Source organism: Calidris pugnax, unplaced genomic scaffold (assembly GCF_001431845.1).
Source record: "Calidris pugnax isolate Ruff unplaced genomic scaffold, ASM143184v1 scaffold292, whole genome shotgun sequence".
NCBI classification, from domain to species: Eukaryota; Metazoa; Chordata; class Aves; order Charadriiformes; family Scolopacidae; genus Calidris; species Calidris pugnax.
Window position 1 is genome coordinate 646819 of NW_015091082.1, and position 27905 is coordinate 674723.

The following is a 27905-nucleotide window of genomic DNA, read 5'->3' on the forward strand; positions in this document are numbered from 1 at the left end:
GCCATTGACTTTGCAAGAACGTGTGCTCAGGAGTCCTACACCAGAGAAGATAAAGTGAATTCAAATTAAAACTATAAGAATTCAGGAATGACACTGTTGAGTGCATAGACTGATCAGTAACGTGTCTGGAAGTTCCTCTGTATTATTCCATTTCAAAGTTGGGCTACGGTTCCCCCACAAAAAAAGTGAGATTCTTTTGAAGACCCTGTCAGCATTTCATCTTCGTTTGAAACGGGCAACTGAATAATGACACTGTCTGGAGAAAAGCTGCCCATTTCTCAGGTCTTTTCCTGAAATCCACGTGAGGAGGAACGTTGGTCAGCAAAGCTGAAGGCTAAAGCTGATTAAACTGAAAGTGAAAACAATGATTTTTCCATTGCGTTTGGGCTTTGTGGTCTGTTTGTACAGGCAGCAAGTCGGTCCTATTTACCTAAACTCTTCCAGGAAAGAGCAGAACATGTCCTTAGGCAGCCCTTGAACGTGATCCCATCTCCGCAGTGAGGTACTGGCCTTCTGGGTTACTAATGTAAGGAAACATAAAGCTGCTTCTTGCTCACAGCTAATGAGGGTGTGCAGCTGGAGCTGGCTGTAACCCGCTCTGCTGGTAAAAAGCTTGATTTTCAAACTCTGCAGACGTGCCTGCTCTTTCTCAGAAAAAGAGAAAGACTGAGAGCTCCAGTTTAGAGGAATATAGACGGACTTGAGTTATCTGGTAACAAACCAAGGCAACTTCTCAGTGTGTGCTCGACCACGTTTAGTATTTATTATGTGCTTTGCATCCTCTCTCCTGGTGGAAGTAAAGAACCATCCTGGATCCTCATGACTCCCTAAGCTGGACACCTGGACGAGTTTTGTGCCGAGAGGTGACATATGTTACTGAACCAGCCTATACCTGGGAGAGTCAAATGAGCTTTTGGGTCCAAAGTCTGAAATTCAAAGGCCATTGCTTCAGTTCCAGACCTGAAAACATCCTTGTTTTTCTGAAAGCTTGACTGTTCCCCTTCACTTGCCCCAACTATGTCAGTTGGCTTCGTAATAAATATTATGCTTCTATACTGAGCTTGTCTCCCTTTTATCTTCAGACCGTCGTGGCTGTAGCGCTGCTTGTGAAGCAGCTGATATTAAAGCACTGTGTACCTCAAAGGCGTCTGTCTTTAAAATGATTGTGCTCTATTTTTCAAGCCCAAGGCTTGCAATGCTAATGCTGAAATGAAGAATTACATTTTTAGCAAGCAGGAAACATTGGCGATTATTACATTCTTAATTGGGAGTATTCCTTCCTCCAGAGTGGTGAACATCCGTGTTGGGTGGTGGCTGTACTAAAACCACACCTGTGGTTTGTAGTGGACCCTCAGAAGAATAGCTTTATGCAGCATTAGACTAGTATGGCATGTTATATTTCGAGTTTTATAAAGGAGTACGAATCTTCCATGCCACATCTCCATCTGTTGTCCCTCCCTGCTCTACACTGAAAATATCTCAATCCTGGCATAGTCTCTATGGATGGAAAGATGATATTTTTTTCAGGTCAGGATATTACCAGCATCTTTCTTTCTTCCTCCTGCAGCTGACCAGCAGTGGGGCACTTTTCAGCTCGTAATTGAATGTTGCAGTCCCATTTTGTGTCCGTGTCGGGGTACTGGGACAGCTGGGGTGTCAGATTTGCTAGACTGGGTCCATTTGAGCTGGTCTGTTGAATTCCGTGTCCTTGCTGTGATGGAGGAGGCTCAGACTAGATGCTTCGCAGCAAGACACTAGCGTGACAATAAGCAACCTTTCAAGAAACAGAAGGAAAGAGTTCAAATTATAAGATGCTATCGCGAGACACTGATGTCCTAATTCTGGAGAGCTAATGGTGGGTTTGCACACTGAATCGGGAGGATTTCTGTCACTTCGGGAAGTTTAAGCTATATTGGGAGGATAATGGTGTGTTGCAGCGAGACTGCATTTTACTCTTCAGATGGTTCAAAACCCTGTTCTTGGTTCTGTCAGGAGCACGGCTTTGCTGTTGTGCTTTCGAAGTTGTTATATTGATAAAATGCATCACAGTAATTTTATATTTTCTTATGCATTTCTGGTGAAACAGCCCAGCTACGCCGGTGAGTTGAGCCCCCCGGGTCGCAGCTCCTTGGACAGCGTGGAGATGGCATATGCTCGTCAGGTGAGTGGCAATTAAAATCAGAGTTAAACGTTATTTTCTGCAGAGAGAGAGAGGGGGGAAAAATAAAGATCTGTGAGTGCAGCGTGTTAGAAGATACAGCAGGTAAAACATGAAAATGTCTGCCTGGAGTTAAATGCAAGTGGAAAACACAGAAATTTAGCCTGACTTTTTAGAAGAGTACTCCCCTGTGTTGTCAAAAGGAGATTCTGAACACCATATGTGACTGCAGAAATCATTTATGCTCATATGGTAAACTGAAACTCTTTTAACCTTTAAAAAAAAAAAGTTTTTTTAGAATTTGTGTCAATGTATGGAAACGAAGACTTTATAATCCCTTTATTCTCACATGTGGAAAGTCGCTTTTCTGATGTGTGCCTGTAGGAAAAAAAAAACCATGCTGGAGTCTTAATCCTGGTGTTTGTCAAATTATATCCCATTTTAATGGCATCGCTTCTGAGCAGCTTTAGTGCCTCAGCTCTGAATTAATATGCCTGGTAGCATTAGGCTCCCTCTGAAATTTTTCAGGGGAAACCGATAAAACCTTTACAGAACCAATTTGTTACTTTTGTTATTTGAGATGATCTGTTTACCAGAGCTGTTGGAAACAAACTGAAAGAGAAGGACTTGATTTTTTCCCAAAATGGAGTATGTGAATCGACGTAGACAAAGCGTTGTCTAATTTGCACACAATTAACTGTGATTGGGAGCTTTGCCGAGGCAGAGAGCGGGTTGTGCAGCTGCTTTTCTGTCTCTGCCTTCCGTTGTGGTAACTGGGGGAAATGAATCGCAGAGTCGGGCGTGGGGTTGTGCTGATAAAGTCTACATTTGATTTAGTGGTTGTTAATAGCACGTTAATTTGTTTCATGTCTACTGTAATACACCCGCATCGCGAGCGTGCTTTCACTGATGCAAGGTTCTGGTTGCAATCCTGGACTTCGCGTCGTGTTTGCACCCTGGGCGTGTTGAAACGGCGTGCAAAAGGCACTTAAAATCACAGAATCACAGAATCTTAGTGGTTGGAAGGGACCTCTCAAGATCATCGAGTCCAACCACAAAAAAAAAAAAAAAAAAAAAAAAAAAAAAAAAACAAACCAAAAAAACCCTCCAAAAAACCCCACAAAAAAAAATGCAACGGCACTGCCTTTCTAGCATCGAGAGTGATTGTTTTCAGCTGTAGCTGGAAGGGCTTTGGGCTGAGAGTAGAATGACCAATAGGAGAAGAAGCTAAAATAAGACCAAGATTTAAATCAAAATGGGGTGGGGGTGTGTGTGTTTATGTTTAAGGGCAGGTTTCGAAGGGCCAGGTTTCTGTTCTCATTTCCCCGGGTCAGATTTCCCTGAATACTGCCACAAACCAGCAAAATTGTGTTTGTTTGATGTCAGCACGTAGGAGGCAGCCGGGCTGCTGGTTCCTCTCGCGTTGGGTTAGAAGCAGGTAATGCAGGAGGGAAGCAGAAGGGACTTGAGGACGCTCTGTTCTTGAAGCCAGGTTCAGATTTTGCTGCTGTGGCCGGGCAGGGAGGGAAGGGGAATAATACATATTGTTAAACTTGCTTATTTTTTGATTCATTTCAGATTTATATTTATAACGAGAAGATAGTGAATGGACATCTGCAGCCTAACCTGGTGGACCTTTTCGCCAACGTTACAGAGCTGGATGATAAGGTGCTGCCAGTGAGTTAACATAAGGAAATGTGTTTAACCTGTTTTCAGCTGTGATTTAACAGCCTGCTGACACTAGCGGAAAAATACTGATATTGCCAAAAAAAAATAAAATGCATGGCTCCACAGAAAACACAGAGCAAATACTGGAATCTTCTCTGGTATGGCAGGACCCACCTGTGATGAACTTGGTCACGGGGAAAATTTCTTAACACAGTGAGGAAGGAAAGAACCTGGTTTCACTGCGGTGTCCCATCACGAGTGATGAGCTGTTGGAGGGAAAAAACCAACTTGCTTTTCCTTTTAAATGGGTTCTGTTGTGTTTGGTTTTCAAAAGGTGATCTTTTAATATGCTTTGAATGTACTTAGCTGTAAGTGAAGGGTCTTCAACCAGCCTCTGCTAGCGCTGAAGGAGGCCCCCATAGCAAAGCCTAAAGCCCTTAGGATTGACTTTAAATCAAAGATATGCTACTTTTATTTTTTTCTGCTCCTTTAATTGCTTTGCCTTGATCCTCCTCAAAAAACCCAACGTACAAACCTGGCCACCCTTGAGAACCGTTTGGAGGAGGATACTGCAGGAGAGTCAAGTCATGAAAAAACAAAAGGGAGAAGCAAAAAGCTGTTGGGAAGCTGAAGGGCAAATGCTTCAGTCAGATCTGAGATACAGGGGCGTGTCTTTGTTTTGAGCAACTCTGTTCACTTTGCTGGGGACAGTGTGAGGAGTTTGAATGCTCTTGCTGCTTTGAAGCACAGAGATCAAGTGCCTGCCCTTGCTGGAGCACGGAGAAGTGCTGTTCCTTCTCGGTACTTTGCTGTTTCAGCAGGGATACTCTCATCCTGGAGATACTGATACGATCTCGTCCTTACGAATGAGCAGACCCTGGATGGTTGTCAACATTTTTTTCCAGACTTGAGTCTTTGTCCAAGTGATCAGTGTCCTTTAGGTATTTCTCGTCCCAGCTGATTGCCCAGATTTCCCCTGGCAGCCAGAGCAATCGCTGATGTGGAAAGCTGGTGATGATGTGGTATGTGTTGAGTAGGATGTAGGAGCTGGAAACCCAGCCTAGTTTTGGAAATCATTGTCCATTGGGTGACAGTGTCAGGTACAATATTTATAGCCATCGTCTTGCATAAGAATTATGCAGAGAAGCCTGGGAAATTTGAATTCTGCAGGACAGAAGTGTCTCACCTTCATGACTGCATCTCCTATCTCCAGTACAGATCTAAACAGTTGTTGCTCTTGGGTTTTTATGCTTTTCTTAAGCATCGAGACACCATGTAGCTGAAACCAGTTGTTGCTTGTTCATCTCTGTACTCATGGCTTGTTTACAGAACATCTCTGAGTTCTGGACCATGGTGAAACAAATGACGGATGTCACCCTGGTTCCTGCCAGTGATGCCCTGAAGGTCAGGACCAACATGGAGGTGCGGATGGAGTTTGTGAGGAAGGCTCTGCGCTTCCTGGAACAAAGGTAAGATGAATGCTCTGGGAAGCACCGTTTAATAGACTTCCCTAATAACAAGCCAGAATGACTTTGTAGTGCAGGCAAACATCTTAACAAGTCACCTGCCTCTCACTGCTGACAGAAGGGTCTGCTGCCTGTCTTTTCTGTTCTGCAGGACTTAAAGCGGCCACTTGAGTATAAAACTGGTTTAGTTAAAAACAGTTCTGGTTAAAAAGGCCTTGAATCTGTGGGGAAGTTGTTTAGAAGATGCAAACACCTTTTTATTCTTTCTTCTGTGTTGCCCTTATCACTACAAGAGATGTAGAATGTTTATGTGAAGATTTTTCTAGTAGTGGAAGGAGATCTATTTCTCCTCGGCAAAAAAAAAAACAACTTTCTATACTTTTCTCTACTCCCTTTGTGATTGCTGATCACTGCTGGGAGAAACCAGACAGCACTGGAGACAAATCTGGCACAACCAGTCAGGTTCTGGTCGTGCTGTTCCTACACTGAAGGGGTTTTGTAGAGGCTGAAGAGGCTGAAGAAGAATTTTAAGAGGATGAAGCACTTGTCACAGACACAGCTCTGCCATCTAAGCACCGAGAGCGCTGCGCTCCCCTACAGCACGCTGCAAAGAGATTGTTTTGCCTCCTGGCACGGGCTCTTGGCCCCCGAGGGTTGGTTGCCACCCAGGGGGGGTGGCGAGGTGCCTGCCTGTGCAGGGGTGAACTGGCACAGCCGAAGGATCTTCTCTTCCCAGCCCTTGTGTCTCAGCAGCGTGCCATGAGCCACTGACTCTCAGCCTGCTTTGCCAAATATCCAACTCGCTGAATTTTCACAGCGCCGTTAGCTGCTGACTGAAATGAGGAATGAGTTACATACAGTTCCCCCCCACAACCCTCCCAATTGTGGAAATTGGGCCCTGCAGACTTCATTTTTGAAAGAAAACCCACCACCTGTGCCTTGCTTTGTGGCTTTTCTTTCCCAGGAAGGTGTAGAAGGGGGAGATGTAGTGCTGCTCACAACTGTTCTTTGGAGCAACCATGATCTTAAGCCCCGAGGAGCACATGCTTAACTCAGCTGTAATGGTAGTTATCAAGACACACGGACACTTGACTGTGTTTAGCAGAACCATTTGGTTTTACAGCCTGCTGCTGCACGAGTCTGTCCTATGCTGCAGAGATAAAAAAGGCCTTCATGTAGCTTACAGCTGCACCTTCTATAGGTATTCCTTCCATGTACAGAATTCTGAGACTTCTGCTTCCAGACCTGAGTATTTGTTGAATTGACCTGCCTTGATCAAAAGCTTTTATGGGTTATTTTAGAAGGTGTTGTCAAAGCTGCCCGTACTAGTTGTTTTTCCTCTAAATTCCCATTTTTCTCTGGTAAGTCCATGGCCCTCCTGTTTGTATCTGTCCACAGGGCAGGGAGGAGAGACAGACCTAGGGAGAGCTAAAGCATTAGGATGGAAAGGCTCTTTGCCAGTTAAGGAATTGAGTTTAATTTAGTGTGAAGAGAACCTAATGAGAGGAACCTCCTATGAACCCAGAGCAGGGCACCACGACTCCAGACGTGGGTTCTCCTGAGACTGCTGAATACAAGGACCTCCCTAAATCACCACAAAGCCTCTGCCTGGTTTTGTTGCAGTGATGATGTTTGAACATCAAACTCATTTGCTTTAAACGGCTAATTGGGTTGGGTCTGAGAGGCACGGGTTGTGCAACAAGTGGATTTCACTCCGTTCACCTGTTTGTTCTCCTTGTCTTGTTTTTCAGTTACAAGAATTACACCTTTGTGACAGTCTTTGGAAACTTGCACCAGGCTCAGCTGGGGGGAGTCCCAGGGACCTACCAACTCGTCCGCAGCTTCCTGAACATCAAGCTCCCCGCGCCTGTCCCTGGCCTCCAGGTACGGTCAGCACTTCAGCAGCTGAGCTGAAATAATAACACAGATCTGTTTGCTTCAGCACAGCCAGGAAACTACTGCAGCCTCCAGTGGGTTTTCTGTTGTTTAAACTGCTTTTAGGGCAGTTTAGCCCTTCTCTAGAATTTTTTGTTAGGAAAAATGGAAGATCGTAGACAAAATCCCTTTGAGTTCAGAGCTAGTCCCAGAGCAGGGTGGTGCTTAGTAGTTTGAGTTCTAAATTCTAGCAATTATAGTCTCTTCTGGTGGTCTTTTTCGAGATCAACAAACAAGTATTAAAATATGTTATAACGTAATATCCCTGTTTTGCTTTTTCTCTTTCTTTTGCACTTACCGTAAGGTGGTGACACCAGTTGTTGATGACTAAATATGCAACAAATTCATCTGAATTGTAGCCCGAGCCTTCTATTTAGGAATCTGAATGAATCTGAATAAATCTGAATAAAGTGAGTCCTACTCACTTGCACACCTACAAAGTTACCAGATGAGCAGGCAGGCTGAGCTGAAAGATTAGAGTTAAATGAAATAAAATAATTTTGGAGCCATGTAGCTGAGTCTAGCTGTCATTTTCTTACCCGCTGAGATCGATGATTAATTTGGTACCTTTCTGTTTCAGTACAAATGTTTTTAGTAACTCAAGTGGTGTAATCTAAATCCAGCTCCTGGGTAGGGAGGATATCTGAATGCTAGTTCTGGGGTTGGCAGGACCTCGCTGAGAACTGAAATCCGGGCAAGCAGAAGAGTGTCCCACCCTTCGCTGTGAGGATCTCACAAGGCTTAAACCTCATCAGCTCTGGTTTCTGCAACACAGGCAGAACTTTTTACCAAAATCAATGTGTGGCTGTAAGGGCAGAAATAATGAATGAGGCGAATGATAAAGAAAATTAATTCAAACATGCTGCTTTAAAAAAAAAAATATGGAATCATTTCTTCCTGTATTTTTAGGATGGTGAGGTGGAAGGCCATCCCGTCTGGGCGCTGATTTACTACTGCATGCGCTGTGGAGACCTGGCTGCAGCCATGCACGTGGTGAAACGGGCACAGCACCAGCTGGGAGAGTTTAAAACCTGGTTCCAGGAGTACATGCACAGTAAAGACAGAAGGTAACTGGGACCTAGGGAAGGCTGAGGGGTGGGAATTGCTGCGGCTTGGTAGAAATACAAGCAGCTCAGGTCTCTTCTGGTGGAGATGGCTGCCTGGTGTCTGTATTACCTACCTAAATTACATGTAAGAAGTTTGTATATTTTAATTTGTGGCTTTGAAGTCTAGGAATCTCCATAGAGAAAGAGTTGTTTGAAAATACAAAAAAAAATTTACATTTCAAAAACAAGACAGTGATGTAGCTTTGCTTTTTTACCACGGGACCTGCCCTGTGGAAGGGTAGGATACTGCATACAATAGATCAGATTTAGTCTGCTCTCACGAATCCTGTGTCTTTTTATTTCCCCTGTCGCTTATTTTAGTTGAATTTCCTTTGGGGAACGCTTTTTACTACACCTGTTTTCATAAGAATGCCACACAGTAAAAGCAGGTAGTGTTTGTTAGAGGCTTTTATTCACTCTTTTGTCTCTCTTGCGCTTATTTTCCTCTCCCAGTTTTTGCTGCCCATCACTGACAGAAGCCACTGGCCAAACTGGTGCTGATGTGGTTGCAAGCAGTTGAGTTTGTGCATGTTGAGGTGTGCTCTGAGCTCTGCCCTGGTGGTTTAGGTTATCTTGCTTCATCTTTCCACTTGCACTGAATTTCAAATGAGCTCACGGTCAGCTATTGCGGTATAGCTGCGCTCCCTGCAGGGGGATGGCACTGGGCTAAGGTACTGGCTGGAACTGGGGGAAACTGGAGGGCCCGGGTAAGCGCCAGGATGCGAACTTGTAATACCCAGTTTCATTCATATTTGGAAATTCTCATCCTGCAGCACATTGAATGCATTGGGGCTCTTCAGGTGTGAAAATAGAAGAACATACCGGTTTGCATGTCTTTAAAAAAAAAAAAAAAAAAGGGGAAAGAAAAAAAAATCAACCAACCAACCAAAAACAAACCAGGATAAAACCCACAACAGATACAGATTGAGAGGAATAAAAAAAAATAATCAAAGTGTCATTTACCAAGTACTGTACGGCATGTTATTCTTCTGGAAATTAACCTGGTTTGTAGAGAATAGCTGGGAGTGCTCATTATAATAAGATTGTTCTAGAAACCTCAGTGAAGGTCCTGTCATTGTTTTCATTGCAAACACTTTAATGAGATACAGTGTAATTGATTTATTTTGGGTTTGTTACAGCTAGGCAAAGATGCTCTGCCTACAGATTTGACAAACACTGTCTTAGTCCAGAAGCATACTTCACTGGTTCCATTCTGTAAAACTCTCAACAAGAGGGTACAAGAAATAGAATGACAAAGAACATTATGACAGTATTTAATGATAAAGATGAAAGTGTCTCTCCTAAACGACTTCATGGTACGAGGACGTGCTCAGTTGTTAGTTACCAGCCCAAAGAGTTTCAAAGACTTTGTGAGCTCTCTTTTTCTGAAATGATGAAATAGCAGTCGGACAAAAATAGCTCGTCTACCACGATATTAATGCACCTCTAAAGAGACTGTCATCTGATTTTAATTTTTATTTCCCTGCAGCGGGTATTTGAAGATGATCCTCCCTAACTTTAATCATATGTTTAAATCCATGTGTGCAAAATTTTTACCTACAGATTTAAGTAGAAAGTGCAAGAGATACCGGCCAGTGCTTGCTGTCATTGTGCCTTTGCTGTGAATCTGATTTGTATCCACGTTTCCTCATACAGGGAAAGGTGGGTTCCATGTCTCCTCCTTTAATCTTTAATCTTTTCTTTTTCCCTTAGACTGTCTCCTGCCACAGAAAACAAACTGCGCCTCCATTACAGACGAGCTCTGAGAAACAACACCGACCCCTACAAAAGGGCTGTTTACTGCATCATTGGCCGCTGTGACATTACAGATAACCAGAGCGAAGTCGCTGATAAAACAGAAGATTATCTTTGGCTAAAAGTGAGTGTGAGGTTGGGGTCGTGGTGCTGTTGGTTGGCTTTTCTTGTTGGTTTATTTTTTTAAGGACAGGTCTAAATGGTATCGCGTTTCTGCACTGCTCCACCCTCCCCAATTCTAGGCTGGAGTCCTGCACCAGTGTCACGCAGAGACAGTGAAGGGCTGGGGACACTTGTCTTTGGCAGTGTCATGTTCTTCATTTGACACTCGTCTTTGTCAGCTGTTTTTACAAGTAGCCTTAGCTTGGGACAGTGAGGATCTTTGAATTTCCCTTTCTGGATGGATCAGGGCTGAAATGTTGGTGTCAAGTGGCAGGAGATGACACTGTGAATATCTTTATAGACCAAAGTCCTTGCAATTTTGGTGGGGGCAGGATAGATACTGGTCATTCCCCATTTCTGCTCTTTATCAGAAAGAGGGAGTAGAATGATGTGTTTGCTAAGACTAGGTAAAAAAAAAATATTGCTTTTAATTATTGCTTAGCAAGTATTCAGAGTCCCAGCATGGGAGTTCGATGGTGTGGAGAGATACAGAAGGACCCTGGGTTATAACTGCAGGGATTTCTGCTGGTGCTGCCTTAGAGATCTTTCCTTCCCAGCAATGGGTGGACCCGACACTGTGACTAGAAGTAGTTTCTAGTCAGTTGGTCAAATCTTAGGAGGGGCTTCAGATGGAACAAAATATCTTCTGCGTGCATCCCTCGTGCAAGGTGAAGTTGGAATATCTCTGTTTCTTTTTTTTTGGGATGCGTTTTTTAGCTGAACCAAGTGTGTTTTGATGACGACGGCGCGAGCTCTCCGCAGGACCGACTGACGTTATCGCAGTTCCAGAAGCAGCTGCTGGAAGACTATGGTAAGGAGCCAGAGAGAGATGCCTCACCTGGGGCTCTGCTTGTCTGCTTAGGGCTCTTCCCAGTTGTTATCACACAAACCCAACTCCACATAAAACCTCTCCACTGGTGACAGGCATCTGTAGGGTGTTTGTGGACAGCCTGTGTCCCCTAAAGTAGGCATGTATTTCCCAGGCTCTTCTCTGTCTGCATCCGTCGTTCATTGTTTCCTTTAAATTACTATTTTGAGTAATTTTCCAGGGACCAAGTCACAGTTCCTTCCACTTGAGAAGGTTTAAGGAACATCCGCAGCCCAAGAGAATACCTTTTCCCATAGTCATCTTCCAGTCAATCATAGTTGGGTCACTTGGACTATCCAAAACATAGAGAATTTGATTCTCCACATCCTTCTAGTTTGTAGCATCACTGACACCCAGACAAAAATGTGTGGAAAAGAAATAGAATAAGCTACCGTTGGTGTCACTGAGTAGTAAAATCCAGGGGTTTAATGTTATTTATACTGCTTGGCTTAAGTATACATGAAGAGAAAATGTTGAGATCTTTAGAGAATCTGTTGCGGTCTGAGAGCTGATGGTTCATTGTCTGAAAAAAACAAAGGAACTCTTTTGAGAAACTATTTCTTCTCTTTCACTTCCTGAATATATCCTGAATTATGCTTATTTATCTTTTGTGACACATTGCAGTGGAGCAGTTAGAGAGAAGCCACTGGTGTGTAATTAGGCGTTCGGTTTTGTCTGGTGTGTGTGTTTCTGTTGGCACTGAGTGAGCAATAGTGATGCGCTCTGTATTCTCTTTCACTTCCTGAATATATCTTTATGCTTATTTATCTTTTGTGATACATTGCAGTGGAGCAGTTAGAGAGAAGCCACTGATGTGTAATTAGGCGTTCAGTTTTGTCTGGTGTGTGTGTTTCTGTTGGCACTGAGTGAGCAATAGTGATGCGCTCTGTCAGGAAGCGCAGAATCGTTCTCACTTACACTTTGTGGGTTTGTTTTTTCCAGGTGAATCCCACTTTGCAGTGAACCAGCAGCCTTCCCTCTACTTCCAGGTGTTGTTCTTGACGGCGCAGTTTGAAGCTGCCATCGCTTTTCTCTTCCGGACAGAGCGCTTGCGTTGTCACGCCGTTCATGTCGCCTTGGTCCTCTTTGAGTTAAAACTGCTCCTGAAGTCTTCTGGGCAGAGCGCGCAGCTGTGTGAGTCCTGCGCCTTTATTTATAACAACCACGTATTTTCTGAGCCTTTAGAGTCCCCCGTAGACGCTGAAGGTCTATATAATTGGTCAAACAAACAGCATTCATCAGAGCAATCTCCTAAAAGTTCATTGTTCTGGTTGCATTAGAGCTCTGTATCATGGCTCTGACTAATCTGAGGTGAAGACTGGAGCACTGTTTCCTGGTGGTGGGTTCTCTGATAGCATTTTTTCCAACATTGCAGTGAGCCACGAAGCTGGTGACCCTCCTGGCATCAGGCGTCTAAATTTTGTGCGGCTTTTGATGCTTTACACCCGTAAGTTTGAATCAACAGATCCAAGGGAAGCTCTGCAGTATTTTTACTTTCTCAGGTAGGAGCTAATGTATCTCTCTAGATATTTATTTTTTTTTCCTAATTATTACTGCTTAATTATTCTTGTCTGGGAAGTCCTCAGAAACAGGAGTACCTTCCTCCTTCCCTTTCTCTATAGGAATGAGAAGGACAGCCAAGGAGAGAATATGTTCTTGCGTTGCGTCAGTGAACTAGCGATTGAAAGCAGAGAGGTATGTTTGCCCGTGTTTTGCCTTCCTCGCTTCAATTGACATTGATTTCTTCCTTGAAATTTTTATTAGGTAGGACAGTCTTACACAGCTGTTTACTCTTTCTGCCTGATGCAAAGTTAGATGATGGGAGATCTCTCCACAACCATATGCTTAACATAATTCATCCTGTCTTTGTGCCTGTTTTTTATATACAGATAATTTTGACATCGATCACTTTTTCATTCATCCATGACTGCGTCTTTGTATTCAGTAAACATGTTGTGAAACGTGTGCAATTCATCTCTCTATTTTTGTTTCCTTTTTTCTTACTTTGCACCTGTGTGGATATAGTTTGATATGATTCTTGGAAAGCTGGAAAACGATGGTAGTAGGAAGGTGAGTTGACAATTTCTGTATATATTTTATATTTAAAGTCTTAATTTTAAGATGAGGGCTCATGCCGCAATCATTTCTACTGTCAAAAAAAAAGTTGTTTCTGGCAGGATTTTCTTTTAGGTGGTTTTGTTCTGTCAGTCTCACAGCAGTGAAATTGCACACACGAGAGTGAGAGCAAGGTAACTTGGTAATCTTGACACATTCTTTCATTTTACAGTTCTTTGCAAGACAGATAGTTTTTAGATTATACCATTAGTGTTAAATCCTGTTTTCTTGACTTTACTCAATTCCACATTTCTTTGATATGAAACCAGCAATCTCCGTTTTAAAATAAGTTCTTCTAGATGATTTAATCCTATTTTTACATCCTCAACTGCAGTAAAATCTTTTCCAGATATCTTTGACTCTTTCCTCCCTTTTATCCTACTTGTGTCTATTGTTTCTTTGAAAATTCTGGTCGCGCATCTGTTTATCCGTGTAGGATTTGACTTGCAACCAGCGTTCACAAACAGCATCCCTGGAGACCCAGGCACGTTAGATGCTGAAGCCTTTTGTGTTTTCTTTTCCTTTGTAATGTGTCATCAGCAATTAAAATAATGTAGAATTTGACCTGTTATCTGGGTCATTTGGAATGAATCTGCAACTGCAGATGTCTCAGTGCTGACTCTGTTTTGGGGAAAGTCTCTCACACAAGAGCTCTTTCTATTTTTAACAGGTCCCTTTTGCACGTTCCCATGGAAATGTACAGGCCATTCTCATCATAATCCAACATGTAAAATATTCATTGCCTTGATAGAATATTCAGGAGTTTTTAGGCATTCTGATTTCTCTTCTCTCCTTTCGGTTTTGTCTCACCTCTTTAGCCTGGAGTGATAGACAAGTTTACAAGTGACACAAACCCCATTATTAACAAAGTGGCTTCTGCAGCAGAAAATAAAGGATTGTTTGAAGAAGCTGCAAAACTCTATGATCTTGCAAAGGTAAATATCTTCTATGCACTGCCTTAAAAATGTACCTGGTTCACCTTTTTTTTTGTGTTTTTCCAATTGTTCTCCCTGTGATTAGGATGTTAAATTTAATCTCGGGGGTTGAATTGCCCTTATTGAAGCAGGTTATTTCTGCTGCTGTTAAAGCAGAGCTGTTGGCTGCATGGAGGGGGGGGTTGGTGAGCAAACCCAGATGGATTGGGCTCCAGCCCGTTCTGATTTAAGACATCCTGGCTCTTGATCAGTGTGGTCTTTTGAAGAGGTTGTCCCATGCATAATTTTATTGGGGCTGGTGAAGGTATTTACCTGGAGTGTGCTCTTCCAGTTTCATAGGTGTTGAAGTCTAAAATAGTTGGGCTGTATAGTGAGTACTTTTGTTTCCTTTCAAAATAGGTTTGAAATAAACGTGGAGGCAACCATAGCCACTGTTTTAGAGGAAGATAAGGGGAAAATATGTTCTCACATGAGCCAGCAGCATTATGTTGCTCATAGCTAGTATGATCTTGACTCTTTGTGGGAGGGAGGCAGCATCTCTGAGCTTGCACTGGGCACCGCTGCGGGAGACCTTTCTGCTTTTCCAATGAGATTAAAACACTAAGTCCCAATGTGCTCCCTTCATTTGTCTGTGACTTTAATACCCACAGAACCATGACAAAGTTTTAGAGCTGATGAACAAGCTCCTCAGTCCCATCGTTCCCCAGATCAGCACTCCCCAGTCGAACAAAGAGCGGCTGAAGAACATGGCCCTTTCCATCGCCGAGAGGTAAGAGGGAGGGGGTAGGACTGGGGTGATCCATCTGGACCTGGCCTGGGACTGCTGGTTCAGTGGGTTCCTGGCTCTGTTTCTGCTGGTTGGACCCTTGCGTCCGCAGCAGTGCATCCAGGAAGACAGAAAAGAAGGTGGAATTTACCCTGTCCTGCTCGTCGTGGCTTGCAGTCCTGAAACCAGAAGCTTAATATTCAGGGATAAATTTGCTAAGAAGCTTTATGTGTAGGTGAATCAGGAAGAGGGAATTGCAGGATTGCCAACTGGAGGCAGTCTAGTACGGAGCAATATGTGTGATGAATTGTATGGTGTAGATTATTTTTAAAGCAAAATATAACAGTTGCAGATTGGTGGCACGCGATTGTTTGAAACAGTATTAAGAGAGCGCTCCAAAACCAGTAATCCTGAGTGGTAACAGCAGAGCGGTGAGTTCAGTAGCTGTCTGAAAACTTCATTTCACTACAGCTTTAATGAAAGCTGGAAAAGGAACATTTCAGCTGAGGTGTGCATATGGCTCAGGTAACCAATGGGCCTCATTTCCACAGCCTGTTACTTCAGGAAAGTGCCCTGTGGTGTTTAGAAAAGAGAGGTGGAAGTGACCCAGAGGGATGTCACCTGCGGTGTCGGTGTGCTGTTGAGGATGTGTGTTTGAGAGACACCAGTGCTTAAGACTCATGAGCAGCTAGAAGTTAGGAATAACCTGCTCCTGAAGGGCTGTAATTGCAAAATAGCTTTGGGATTTTTTTAAATCATCTTTTGGTCCATCTTGTCACCAGCGAGTGCCATGGGCGATTCCGATATTTCACTCAAGCAAAAGGTGGGTACCTGTGAGGAATGTCTTACTGCTTTTCCTCAGCCATTCTGGTGGGGAGAGAATAAAAATAAAGGGAGCACGCTCGCTGGCTCTTCGGAATTAGGAAGACAAACACAGAAATGTATTGATTTCAGTCAGAGGCCTTGGCCTTTCTTCTTTTGACAAGTGGCATTTGCCAGTCCCTGCTTGAGCCGGCCTTTCCCTCGGTTCGTCAGGCTGCGGCCTGAAAATTGGTGCCGTATTGACTTAGTGAGAGACTCATTTGGTACCAGACGTTAAGAAAAATTAAACCTGTGGCTTGAGTTGAAGCTTCAGCAAAGGCCGTCATGGGCTTTGTTTTGCTGCTTGCTTTGATCTGCATGAAGGGGCTAAATATTGCTGTTCAATAAAGCACTTTACAGCCGCAAACCTGCCTGATTGGGAAGCCAGCATGGTTCTGATTAGCTCGTTTTCCTGCCAGTTAGATGTAATGGAGAGATCTTCTCCGTGCCCCACGCTGCAGAGGGCACTGTAGCGATGCCGCTTTCCTCCTGCCTGTTACTGTGATGGAACAGGGGAAAGACCCAACAGAAAAGGCCTTGTGGCTTTCTCCTCCACGTACTTTTTGTTTGCTGACAAAGAAAACTGGGAGGGGTGCTTGACACGCCGAGGGTTGCCATCCAGCGAGACCTGGACAGGCTGGAGAGTTGGGCAGAGGAACATGATGAACTTCAACAAAGGCAAGTTGTAGGGTGCTGCACCTGGGGAGGAATAACCCCCTGCACCAGGACAGGGTGGGGGTGACCTGCTGGAGAGCAGCTCTGAGGAGAAAGACCTGGGAGTCCTGGTGGACAACAGGGTGACCATGAGCCAGCAATGGGCCCTTGTGGCCAAGAAGGCCAATGGCATCCTGGGGGGCATCAGGAAGAGTGTGAGCAGCAGGTGGAGGGAGGTCATCCTGCCCCTCTGCTCTGCCCTGGGGAGGCCCCATCTGGAGCACTGGGACCAGTTCTGGGCTCCCCAGTTCCAGAAGGACAGGGAACTGCTGGAGAGGGGACAACAGAGGGCTGCAAAGATGATGAGGGGTCCTGGAGCATCTCCCTTATGAGGAGAGGCTGAGGGACTTGGGTCTTTTTAGTCTGGAGAAGAGAAGGCTGAGGGGGGATCTGATCAATGCTTATAAATACTTCAAGGGAGGGTGTCAAGAGGATGGGGCTGGGGCAATATTCAGTGGTGCCCAGGGACAGGACAAGAGGAAATGGGCACAAACTTGAATCTAAGAAGTTCCACCTAAACCTGAGGAGGAACTTCTTTGCTGTGAGGGTGGCAGAGCCCTGGCAGAGGCTGCCCAGGGAGGTGGTGGAGTCTCCTTCTCTGGAGACATTCAAACCCCACCTGGACACGTTCCTGTAGGACCTGCTCTGGTTGGCCCTGCTTTGGCAGGGGGTTGGACTGGATGATCTCCAGAGGTCCCTTCCAACCCCATGTGATTCTGTACCATCCACTTGACCTCCTGCTTTGCTCCTGTCTGCTCTTGTGCCGGTAGGAGAGAGAGCAGCCAACCCTCCGGTTTCTCTCATGGCAAGCGTGGCTAGAAGGAGCACAGGGAAGCATTTAATCCATTTTTTGAAGTCTGAACTCCTTGCCTGAAGCAGGCAGTTGGGCTGGAGAATTGGCTGCTGTAAACCAGCGTGTTAAATGTGCTCCTACAGCGCTTGCCTTGCAGGTCTCTCGTTCCTCTCGCTATTTTCCCCCTGAATATGGGAAGTTTAAACATCTAAAAGGAAACAAATGCTGGATTTGATGGAAAACTAAGAGTGAATTAAGAAAAAAAAAAAGCCACAACCTGTGCAAATTCTGCCTCCTGGTTAAGGAAGATCAAGGCTTGTCCTTTGTTCGGTGCCTTCTGTCCTTGGGCTTGATGTCTCTGCTTTCAAGAATTGCAAGTGCACGTTTACGAATGTGTTGCTGGTTTTGCACACTAAAATTGTAAAACAATTTCTTTCAGGTACAAAGCTCAGGGGATAAGTGCAAAGAAATCCATTGACTCCACCTTCTACCTTCTGCTAGACTTAATCACGTTTTTTGATGAATATCACGCCGGTCACATTGACAGGGCCTTTGATGTAAGTTTTAAGAGTTCCGTTTGAAGTGCAGCCTTCTAATGCCCTTGAAAGCCCAGAATGTCTCAAATAATATCACTTAAAACAAAAAATTGTATGTAATGACTTAGAAGGTGCTGCAGTGCTGTAGGAATTTAAAAATGCATTTCTTCCCTGTTGCTTGATAATCAGGAAGATCCTTCTGGAGCTGTTTTGTAGACATTGAACAAAATATTCCCGTTGCTCAGCAAAGTGAGGAGATAAACCAGTAAATAACAATGGAATGAATTCTCTTGAATGGAACGGGGAGCATTACATTAACACTTCAAAAATACAGTTTATTAGTATATGGTACATAGAACGTTGATTATCTACCCTGATTCCTGCTTTTCTTTTTGAAGATTATTGAACGCCTAAAGCTCGTGCCTCTCAGCCAAGACTGTGTGGAGGAGAGAGTTGCTGCCTTCCGGAATTTCAGCGATGAAGTAAGTACTCTTTCTTGGTTTTAGCTCCCAAAAGGCTTTTGCTTTGTTAAAAGGATCTTAAAACCTTGTCATCTCATCATTCTTATTCTTTAACGGGGAATTAGGATGGAATTATTTTGCATTCATACAAGGAGACTCTTGGCTTGTGACATTTTCTCCTTTGGAGCACTAAAATTCTCTACCCAAAAATCCTGTCCTCATTTTGCAGAAGGCATCTGCAGATCTGAATCTCTCTGAAATTACTGAGTGTGATTCAAGAATTCAGAATATGGAAAACTTACAACTGTGCTGCTGACTTTTGTAGGGTCTTGTGTTTCCTTCCCTCCAAACTAGAGGAAATCCTGTGTTTGGGTATTAGGAGATGAAGCATAACGGAAGGTTATTATTGCTCTTTGACTGTTTTAACTGGAGGGTGATGCTTCTCTTTTAGACAGCATTTGTGTGTATTTGGGTGTAACCTTCTGTGCCAGGTGCTGCCGTCACAGCAGGGGTAACTCATAAAATTCTGACTATTCTGTGAGTAAATACCAACCCTAGTCATCATGGCTTGGTTTTCTGGTGTCGGATACCAAGGGTAATGATTCCATCAACCCGCTCTTCATTGCAACATGTCTTTTTTTTCCTTTTTTTTTTTCCCCCTTCTTGGTGCAGATCAGGCACAATTTATCTGAGGTCCTTCTTGCCACCATGAATATTTTATTCACCCAGTATAAGAGGATGAAAGGCACCAGCCCAGCCACTCCTGCCAGACCCCAGCGGGTAATAGAAGACAGAGATTCGGTAAGATTACAATCCTCACTGTCTGACAAGTTTTCCTACTTCCTTTTTCCCCTGATTTCAAGGGGTTGGGCTTCGAATAACTCTGAATCTCTCGTGGTTTTTGCTTATGACTTGCTCAGTGACTTAGAGCCTTGGACTAGGTGCCACTTAATGAAAGGGCACAGCCAGATTTGCAGCCGCTGGGCTGTCAGAATGCAGTGATGAGCAGAAGAGTTCTCAGCTGTCAGCATGGGCTGTCAGCATGCTGTCAGGAGCAGAAGAGTTCTCAGCTGTCCTTGGGTTTGCTCTTGTTAAAGCTGCCACAGGCACTTGGAAACCAAGTCGGCAAAACCACTTGTCCCATCTTCCAGATTAAGAAATAATAGCCGTTTATTTCAGGTTTGTGTTTGTCCTGTGCCTTATGTAGAAGCATTTACCATCTCCATAGGGGTTTAATGCTGTCAGGTGTCATCTCAGCATGACGGCCGTGACTGTGACCTGCCAAAGATGGTTGGGCTGGTTGGCGATGGGCTCAGCAGCGTTGCTGGCAGGAGTTTGTGTAGAAGGAAGCCACCACGACACCGTGTCATACCAACAGCGTGAGCGTGCTTCACAGACGTGCTCTGCATTCTCCTGCTCGTACAGTTGTGGAGAGCAGTTGGTGATTTGCCTTGCTAAAAACCCTCGAAAGTATGCTTTTGTCAGGCTCACGGTTTTGTTAATCAAGCTTCTGGCCTGGTGGTGGGATCTGTGGTGGCAGCCAGGGTATCGGTGGTGCTGGAGACAGGGTTTCTTGAGTCATGGAATCCGGTTGCCGTGGGCAATAAAAGCTGCACGTAACCATCAGAGGGGACGAGTGTCTGCTGTCTCTGCAGCCAGGGAGGTGATAAGAGAACAGCTATGGGACCAGAATGTCAGAAGGGAGCAAAAATCTCCTAATTTAGGGTTAACTAGAGAGAAAAAAACCTACAGCCCTGTAGCTCCCGGCTGCCTAAAGGTTTCCATCTGCAGAAAAATACTAGGCACGGGCACGGAGAAGGTGGGTTAAGAACAGCTTTAGTCTGTGTACCCCTTTTTTCTTACCCTGAAGAGTTTCCTCCAAGACTGTGGGAGCAGGGAATCCAGATCCACTTCGATGTCTGGGAAGCAGCTCAGGGGATTTAGTGATGGGAAGAAATGAGGGCATTTCAAACATGAGAAGGGAGGTGTTTCTTCAGCAAGATTTCCATATTTACCAGAACAGAGATGGCAGATTCAAGCTTCTGCAGGCTCTGCTTGGCAAGAATTTTTCTTTTGAACTTCCCTGGGAGAAAGGCAGCTTTTTCTTTTTCCATGGGGAAGCAAATGTTAGGGGAAATGAGGCTTTTCCAGGAGCTTTAACAGTCTCAGCGCATTGCCCAGTAGAAAGCGCAAGCAAAAAATGACCTTTCCTTGAACAGTTCTTTGAAGTCCCTGGGTTTTCTCTAGATCCATCGGAGCAGACAGATTCAGATCCCTCTGTTCATCAAAAGAATGTGAAAACAAGAGATAGTAGCTCTTTGTAAGTCTGAGGCTTATTCCACGTGGCAGGAAGCGGAGTCCCTCCAGGGTGGGATCACACAGCTCTTGAATGTGCCCTCTGGTGCCAAGCACTGGTGTGACTGGATCCTGCTGGAATGGGTAGGGCTAGAGGGGCTTAGGCAGGAACAGAGTGGACCCGGCAGGACAGAGAGGAATAGTACGTCTGGAGCCCCTTAAACCCAGCAGTGCTCTGTTAGAACATCTCCTGTCCCACTGCAGAGCTTAAATGGGCTTTATTGAGAAATTATCAGGTTTGGAGTTGGAGCAGGAATTTTATCCACTTGTTTATTTCAGAAAGAAATTACCCAAGCTATGTTTTGAGCCTTTTTTTTTTTTTTTTTTTTTTATTGTATATACATTAATTACTTTTGGGAAAGAGGGAGCAAAGTCCTGTCCCGCTTGGCCTGATCCATTTAGTCAGATTGGAGGCAGAGATTGCAGCGCCGGAAACCACGGCTGCGGTGACAGCCCTGACCCAGATGCCATCAGCCTGTGACAGCAATGTCCGGGGTGGCAAACTCTCTCGGAGCAGCCCAAGGGCAGCAAAATTAGGTCATGAAAGGAATGGCATTCTTTTTTTATTTATTTATTTGTGGCCTTGCTTTACGAACATGCATTAAGTAATTACAGCCAATAGAACATCTAGACCTCCAGGCCGCTCTTAACCTCTGCAAACCTCTGATCGTTCTTCCTCAAGTGTTGCAGCCTGTCATGTTGCTTGGATTTTTAAAAACAGACCACCTCTAGTATCGTTGCTACCGAAAAGGTAAAGGGAACAGTGACTCGCAGTGCTCCTAAGACTTTCTGAGTCACAGTGAGAGTTTTTGCCTCTTGATATTTTAATGCCACAGGGTCAGGTAGCTTGATGTGCTTTTTTCATCTACCACCTGCTTTGACCTCCACTGAAAAGCAGGAGATGTAATGACACGTAATCACCGTGTAACAGGTTTGGAAGCAAACTAGAAGAAATGTTGACTGTGACTGGAACTGAACATGTAATTTTCAGGCTCCCTCGTTAAGTAGCCAAGTCATCGGTATCAAGTGTCTTGAAACAAACAGAGGAGCCTCTTGGCTGCTCCAGTATCAGCTTCCAGATTTCCTCTGTTGCCATTGAATGACTGACTGGTTTAACACGACCCCCAAAAAGGGGTGGAATTGCCCAGAAGGGCATCGGGGACAGTGTTTGTAACTATTTCCAGTCAGATCTTGGGTTTTGGTCGCTTCTCAGTTGCAAGTTCCTGCAGTTGGATTTCCCATCCACGTGCCCGCAGCAACCAGAGCTGCTTCAGCTCTCCCTGCGGTGAGGAGATGAAAGGAGGGTTTAAACAGTGGGATCTTCCAGTATAGTAGTGTAGAGATGCTTAATATTTAAACATGAGCCGGCAGTGTGCACTGGCAGCCCAGAAAGCCAGCCCCATCCTGGGCTGCATCAAGAGAAGTGTGGCCAGCAGGTCACAGGAGGTGATTCTGCCCCTCTGCTCTGGTGAGACCCCACCTGGAGTCCTGTGTCCAGCTCTGGAGTCCTCAGCACAGGAAGGACATGGACCTGTTGGAAGGGGTCCAGCGGAGGGCCAGGAAGATGCTCAGAGGGATGGAGACAGGCTGAGAGAGCTGGGGTTGGTCAGCCTGGAGAAGAGAAGGCTCCGGGGAGACCTTAGAGCAGCCTCCCAATATCTGAAGGAGCTCCAGGAGAGCTGGGGAGGGACTCTTTGTCAGGGAGTGCAGGGACAGGACAAGGGGGAACGGTTTTAAATGGGAAGAGGGGAGATTGAGATGAGATACCAGGAAGAAATTCTTTGCTGTGAGGGTGGGGAGACCCTGGAACAGGGAAGTTGTGGCTGCCCCATCCCTGGAGGGGTTCAAGGCCAGGCTGGATGGGGCTTGGAGCAACCTGGTCTGGTGGGAGGTGTCCCTGCCCAGGGCAGGGGGGTTGGAACTCAATGATCTCTAAGGTCCCTTCCAACTCTAACCATTATGTGATTCTAAGCAAACAAAACACTCTTGCACCATCTGCCATAAAGATTCAGACTTTCTGTACTCTCCTGACCTCCACCAGCTTCCTGTTAATTTACTAATGGTTTAAAAAATGAAAAAAAAAAAAAAAATCATTCCTGAATTCCTTCAGCTGTTACGTAGCCTTCTGACGTGCGAGAAGGGGTTTGGTTCCTTCAGGCAAAGGTCTTTGAATGTACTCGATACGTCTATTTTCATCATGTTAGGGAAAGAAGAGCCTTCAAGGATGTCTTTAAGGTGAGGCGGGAGAGCACCAGGCGTGTGTGGCACCACCGCTTTGTTCCTGGTGCTTGTGCCTTGCCAGGGTTCATGCTGCATTTCAGCAGGGTCAGCTTTGTATTTTGGGAGGTGGGAGAGAATCCTGTCGCTCTGGGAAAGCCCGTTCCCTGCAGAAATTGCAAGATTGCTGCAGTACAGCAACGCCCCACGTGGTTCAAAATGTTTTTTTCTTGGATAATTTTAAATAAATGGGATTTTTTTTCCAAACGAAAGGGTAACTGGACATGTTTTTAATGGTTGGAAAAGGAAATAATTGGATTTCCTTCCAAAAGCGGATATACATTATCCAAAGAGCATCTCTGAGAAATAAAGCTTACATTTCCTTGTTTGAAAAGGCAAGTGTTTAACTCCTGTCTAACTCGGCTTTCGTTGCGAGGTTTCATTTGGATACTGAAGTGGCTGTGCTTTATTTTCTCTGGTTTTTAGCAACTTCGGTCCCAGGCTCGGGCACTGATAACGTTTGCTGGGATGATCCCTTACAGAACCTCGGGAGACACCAACGCCAGGCTGGTGCAGATGGAGGTCCTCATGAATTAGCGGAGAAGCTCTTGCTTTGGGTTGCGCCAACCCCTGCCTGTCTTCAGTACGTTCAGAGGGTGGGACCAGGATCGTTTTGTATTCTGTATTTTTGTTGATGGAAATAAATTTCTTTGCTTTCTATTTGTTTTTGACATTTTCATTTTCACCGATTTTTTTTTTTTGTGTGGTTTTACGTTTTTGTTCATTTTATTTTAAATTGGTTGGCATTTAGGAAATTACTCTGAATTAGTCAATGGGCTGTGCAGAGAAAGAAGTCAGAGGTTATGGGGAAGGACTCTGGATCAGGGAGGGGAGCCACAGGACCAGGGGGAAGGGTTGGACCCTGAAAGAGGGGAGATGGAGCTGAGATGTGGGGAAGAACTTGTTTGGTGGGAGGGTGGTGAGAGCCTGGCCCAGGTTGGCCAGAGAAGCTGTGGCTGCCCCATCCCTGGAGGGGTTCAAGGGCAGGTTGGAGGGGGCTTGGAGCCACCTGGTGTGGTGGGAGGTGTCCCTGCCCAGGGCAGGGGGTGGCACTGGGTGGGCTTTGAGGTCCCTTCCAACCCAAACCATTCTGTGATTCTATGACATGCAGTAAGGAGATGAATGAGCGATTCTATAGTGAAGAGGAAGTGGAAAAGAAACCTGTGTTTTAATGCTTGCTGAACGTACAGTTTGGAAATTTTGGGGGGGGTTTATTTTTTGAATGCACGTTAAATGTTGAAAATCTGTCTATGATGCACCGCAGACATGCCACCCTGTTGTCAGTCCATAACGTTGTCTCGTGTGGCGTGTGTGTTTATGCCTCTGTGAGCTGCAGAGGCTCCTTTTCCCCTAATGAAGTTTAAACTCTCATGGATCTGCCATCCTGGAGCTCCGCTGAAGCTTTTGCAGGAGCAGCAGGGATTGGAAACAGGCATATTCTGGTAGGAGAGATTTTTGACATCGACAACGTGAGTTTTTAGCCAGTTGCATTCAAAACAATCCGGTATCGAGTTCACCAGGGGCAGTCAGAGTCCAAGTGGGGCTGCACTGGGTGTGGGTGGATTTTACTGCTGGTTTAGTGGGAAACCCGAGTCCCGTTGAAGCCAGGGGCATTAAAAAATGATTAGTTTTTAATGTTTTGAGCTATAATGAACTTGGTGTGGAAGCCTAGGGAGCATGTTGCACTAGTAGCTTCTCTCTTTAATATACCTGCCTGTCTTTGAGGTGATGCAGGAATTCTGCTCCACACACACACGGCTGCTGCCTTTTGAGGTGATGCAGGAGGAGTTCTGCTCCACACACACACGGCTGCTGCCTTGCCCTCGTGCTGTTTGTGTTACTGGGACCTGAGAACACGTGTGGTTCTGGGTACAGAACAGGCCACAAAAGGCAGGGGCTGATTTCAGCCTTGGCATGTTGATAGCTGTGGTGGGAGAGAATGAACCTCCATTTTGCAATACGAGTTTAACAGCACAGGAGGGATATTTGACTGGCTTGATGACAATTTCCTAACCACTTTTTTTTCCCCACCAGAAATGTTGTAGCGTAAGTTTTGTCAACCTTTTGGACAGGAAGCAGAGGGATGGCTTGTGGAGCCACCCGAAACCACGTCTCTCAGCGCTGGCAAACTGGCTGCTGGGGCTTCCAGCCTACGTGGCTGGGGTTGGTGGGGCGCTGAGTGCTCCTCTAGCACGGTCAAGATCCCTTCAGCTGAGGGCTGATGGAGACCTGGGCAACACCCTGCAGGTACAGAGGCTTTGGTGAGTGACCAGAGAGTTATTTGGTTGGGGAGTGGTGGGGGGGGGGAAGAATTGAATTGGGAGAATTGAATTCTCTTAACAAAATGTCAAGAGGTGAGTGTGGAAAGCTTGGTTAGTTGTTATATTTCTGGTGTATTCCTTCCTCACCGCTTCTTGGCACGTCTCGGTTGAAAATTCATCCCATTCCCTAGAGAAGGGGTTGCCAAAAGGCAGGAGGCAGAGCAAGGTGTCTTTCCTGGTGCCTGCAGGCGGGCCTGGTTGGAGGAGGGTTGTCCCACGTGCGGTCCTGTGGGATAAATCCTGCTCCTGTGATTTTCCTGCTCGGCCCCTGTCCCCCAGTTACTCCCAGCACCCAAGGGCCTCACGTACGGAGGGGCTGGCAAGTCTGTGCCTGTTCTGGGGCAACCACTGACCTGGGCAAGAGGGACAAGGTCTGCTGGAGTTCATTCAGGAAGGGTGAAGGCCACCTCCCCTGCTGGAATTCCCTCTCCCCCCTTCACCCAGGGACAGAAGCCCTTTGGGGCTCAGCTCTCACGGCTGCCACGGGGCAGGACTTTGTTCTGGGGTCTTTTGCCTGTCCCCTGCCCAGCCGAGCTGGCGTGTGGCCTTGCTGGTGTGGTTCTGATGTCAAACGTTGAACCTGGGGACCTTTTTTCTGCCTGCCCTTTGAGGATGGCAGATGCCCAGCTCCCAGCAGATGCTTTCCAGGGCTTCTCAGCCTTCCCGGGTGTTAGCGAAGGAGAACATCAATGGCTGTGTGCAGTTTGCTCCCTCCAGCTGCCACTCCAGCCACTGGTCCCTTCGAAGGCAGGCAGAAATTGGGTTATTTCATACTTTAAAATGCCAAAACAGTCCTTCTGTGATGCCCAGACAGAGGAAATAAACCCCAGGGAGTCGAAGCCCTGGGACTGACCCTGGAAAAGCAAAGCCCGGCCCTGGTTCAGGCAAGATGTGAGGGGTGGTGGGGTGTAGCAGGAGGTACCCTGCGGAGCTGGAATGGGGTTCCTTCTCACGGATTGCCCTGTGATTTCTCCTCACTCCTCTGCAGGTTGGGAATGTCGCAGCCCCTCCGTCTCCCCGCGTTCCCGAGGGCAGCGGTGGGATCCAGCTCCACACCCAGACCTGGCTTCGGGGAACCTTGGCTCTGCTCTGCACGACTGCCAGGGCTTCTGCTGCGCTGAGGTAGATGCTGACACACCTCCTGGTGACCTGCTGAGTCAGGCACCCCCGGGGTTTTCCAGATGTCACTCTTTTCTCTCCACCCCAGGCTTATTCTGCTGGAGGGAACGACCCGGTTCTGCTCCCCCGGATCTCTAACCCAGTGTATTTTCACACTCAGGCTTGGCTGACGTGCAGGCTTAGCCTGGGGTTTTGAAACATTTCATCTGCTAGAAGGGGCTTTTTGGGGCTGTTACCGAATTCTTAGGTTGGCCTCAATCTGCTCGGGCAGACTCGCAGAGGTCAAAATGAAAATCATGGTCGCGTACAGCAACATCTGAGCCAGGCAGTGGTTGTCATTCATCTGAGCTGAATTTATTCCCAGTATAAGGATAACTCTTACCTAAGGCAATAAATCTTCTCTAAGGTAGTGGAGCTCTGCCCCCTTGTACACAAAAAAAAAAAAAAAGTGCAGGTGGATGCTGCAGATTAAATTTTAGGATAATTCCATCTGCTTTTTCCTGCTCTGGGACTAATCCTCAGCAATAAGGATCCTCGGGGGGGTGAGATGCATCCGGGGGGGCTCACTGCTTTGGGTCAAACACAGCTCACGGTGGTGTGGCTGGAGGGGGTTGGAGGAAGGGGTGGAAAGGTGTTTGCTGTGGGAGCGTGCGATGTTCTGTCCCGGTGTGGGGACAACTGCCGCGCACCCCGGTCCCTTCTCCACAGCTCAGCGGTCGCGAAACATCCACGAGCTCCCCAGCATCAGCATGGAATTTGGAACACTTTCTGTCCTGTCCTTCAGATGTGGTCAGGATTTATGGGGGAGTTGCAGGGGAATCTAGAAATACTCACTGGAAACTTTCTGCCCTGTGTTAACTTCTCCAGTAGTGGGGAGAAACAAGTTCAAACTCTGCCCAGGGGTCAGCCGTGGGCTGCTGGAGCTGGAGTCTGTGGGTCCTGTCTTCTCAGCTCAGGTCCTTTTGAATTTTTTGGGTTTACTTATTTTTATTTTTTTTTTATCCCCCCACCAACATGAATTCTTCTAAGTATTTTGGGAGCGGTGCCCCAGTGCACACTTGGCTCAGCTGCTCCTACAGGTCAGTGCCTCCAGCCTGCCAGGCACGTCCCCACTCCTCCTCCTCTGCTTGGGTTTCCCCACGGACTGGGGATTCCGCTTCTCAATCCTGATTTTGTTTTGGTTTGTTTTGTTTTCCAGACGAACGCTAAACGAGGTGGCTCCCCCGTTCCCCTCCCACTGCTGTGTTTGTCTAAGACTTTCTTCCTTGCAGGAGCTGGAGGGATTATGTTCAGAAAGGATGAATTAATGATTTTTGTTGTTGTCGTTTCTCTTATTTACCCTCTCAACGCTTGTCTCCCCAACCCTAATAACCCCCAGCTTCTCAAAGCACCCAGCGGGTTGCCTTCCAGCCTGGAGGAAAGAAGGGGATGTTGTTAATTCCAGTTCTGTGTCCCTGGGGTGGGACAGTGCTCAAGTACAGCCTCTGCTCGTGTCCCTGCACCGGCATTTTTGTCCCGTTTCTCTCTGGCTCTG

At 46.0% G+C, this 27905-nt stretch overlaps 1 protein-coding gene across 4 annotated transcripts in view; it reads left to right on the forward strand.

Moving 5' to 3' along the window:
• The window catches only part of NUP93 (nucleoporin 93kDa), an 85960-nt gene extending 62369 nt beyond the window's left edge, over positions 1-23591 (forward strand). For 3 of the 4 annotated variants that reach the window (XM_014957391.1, XM_014957393.1, XM_014957394.1), the window contains 17 exons: positions 2087-2161; positions 3737-3835; positions 5156-5295; positions 7044-7176; positions 8137-8294; positions 10047-10212; positions 10968-11061; positions 12061-12252; positions 12494-12620; positions 12741-12813; positions 13144-13188; positions 14052-14168; positions 14819-14937; positions 17742-17859; positions 18237-18320; positions 18972-19100; positions 23358-23591. In XM_014957391.1, coding sequence (XP_014812877.1) covers positions 2087-2161; positions 3737-3835; positions 5156-5295; positions 7044-7176; positions 8137-8294; positions 10047-10212; positions 10968-11061; positions 12061-12252; positions 12494-12620; positions 12741-12813; positions 13144-13188; positions 14052-14168; positions 14819-14937; positions 17742-17859; positions 18237-18320; positions 18972-19100; positions 23358-23468 — 1980 coding nt within the window. In that variant the 3' untranslated portion in view covers positions 23469-23591. The remainder of the gene's footprint in view (positions 1-2086; positions 2162-3736; positions 3836-5155; positions 5296-7043; positions 7177-8136; positions 8295-10046; positions 10213-10967; positions 11062-12060; positions 12253-12493; positions 12621-12740; positions 12814-13143; positions 13189-14051; positions 14169-14818; positions 14938-17741; positions 17860-18236; positions 18321-18971; positions 19101-23357) is intronic. The other variant, XM_014957392.1, reaches the window with a different exon arrangement.
• Positions 23592-27905: the final 4314 nt, after the last annotated feature.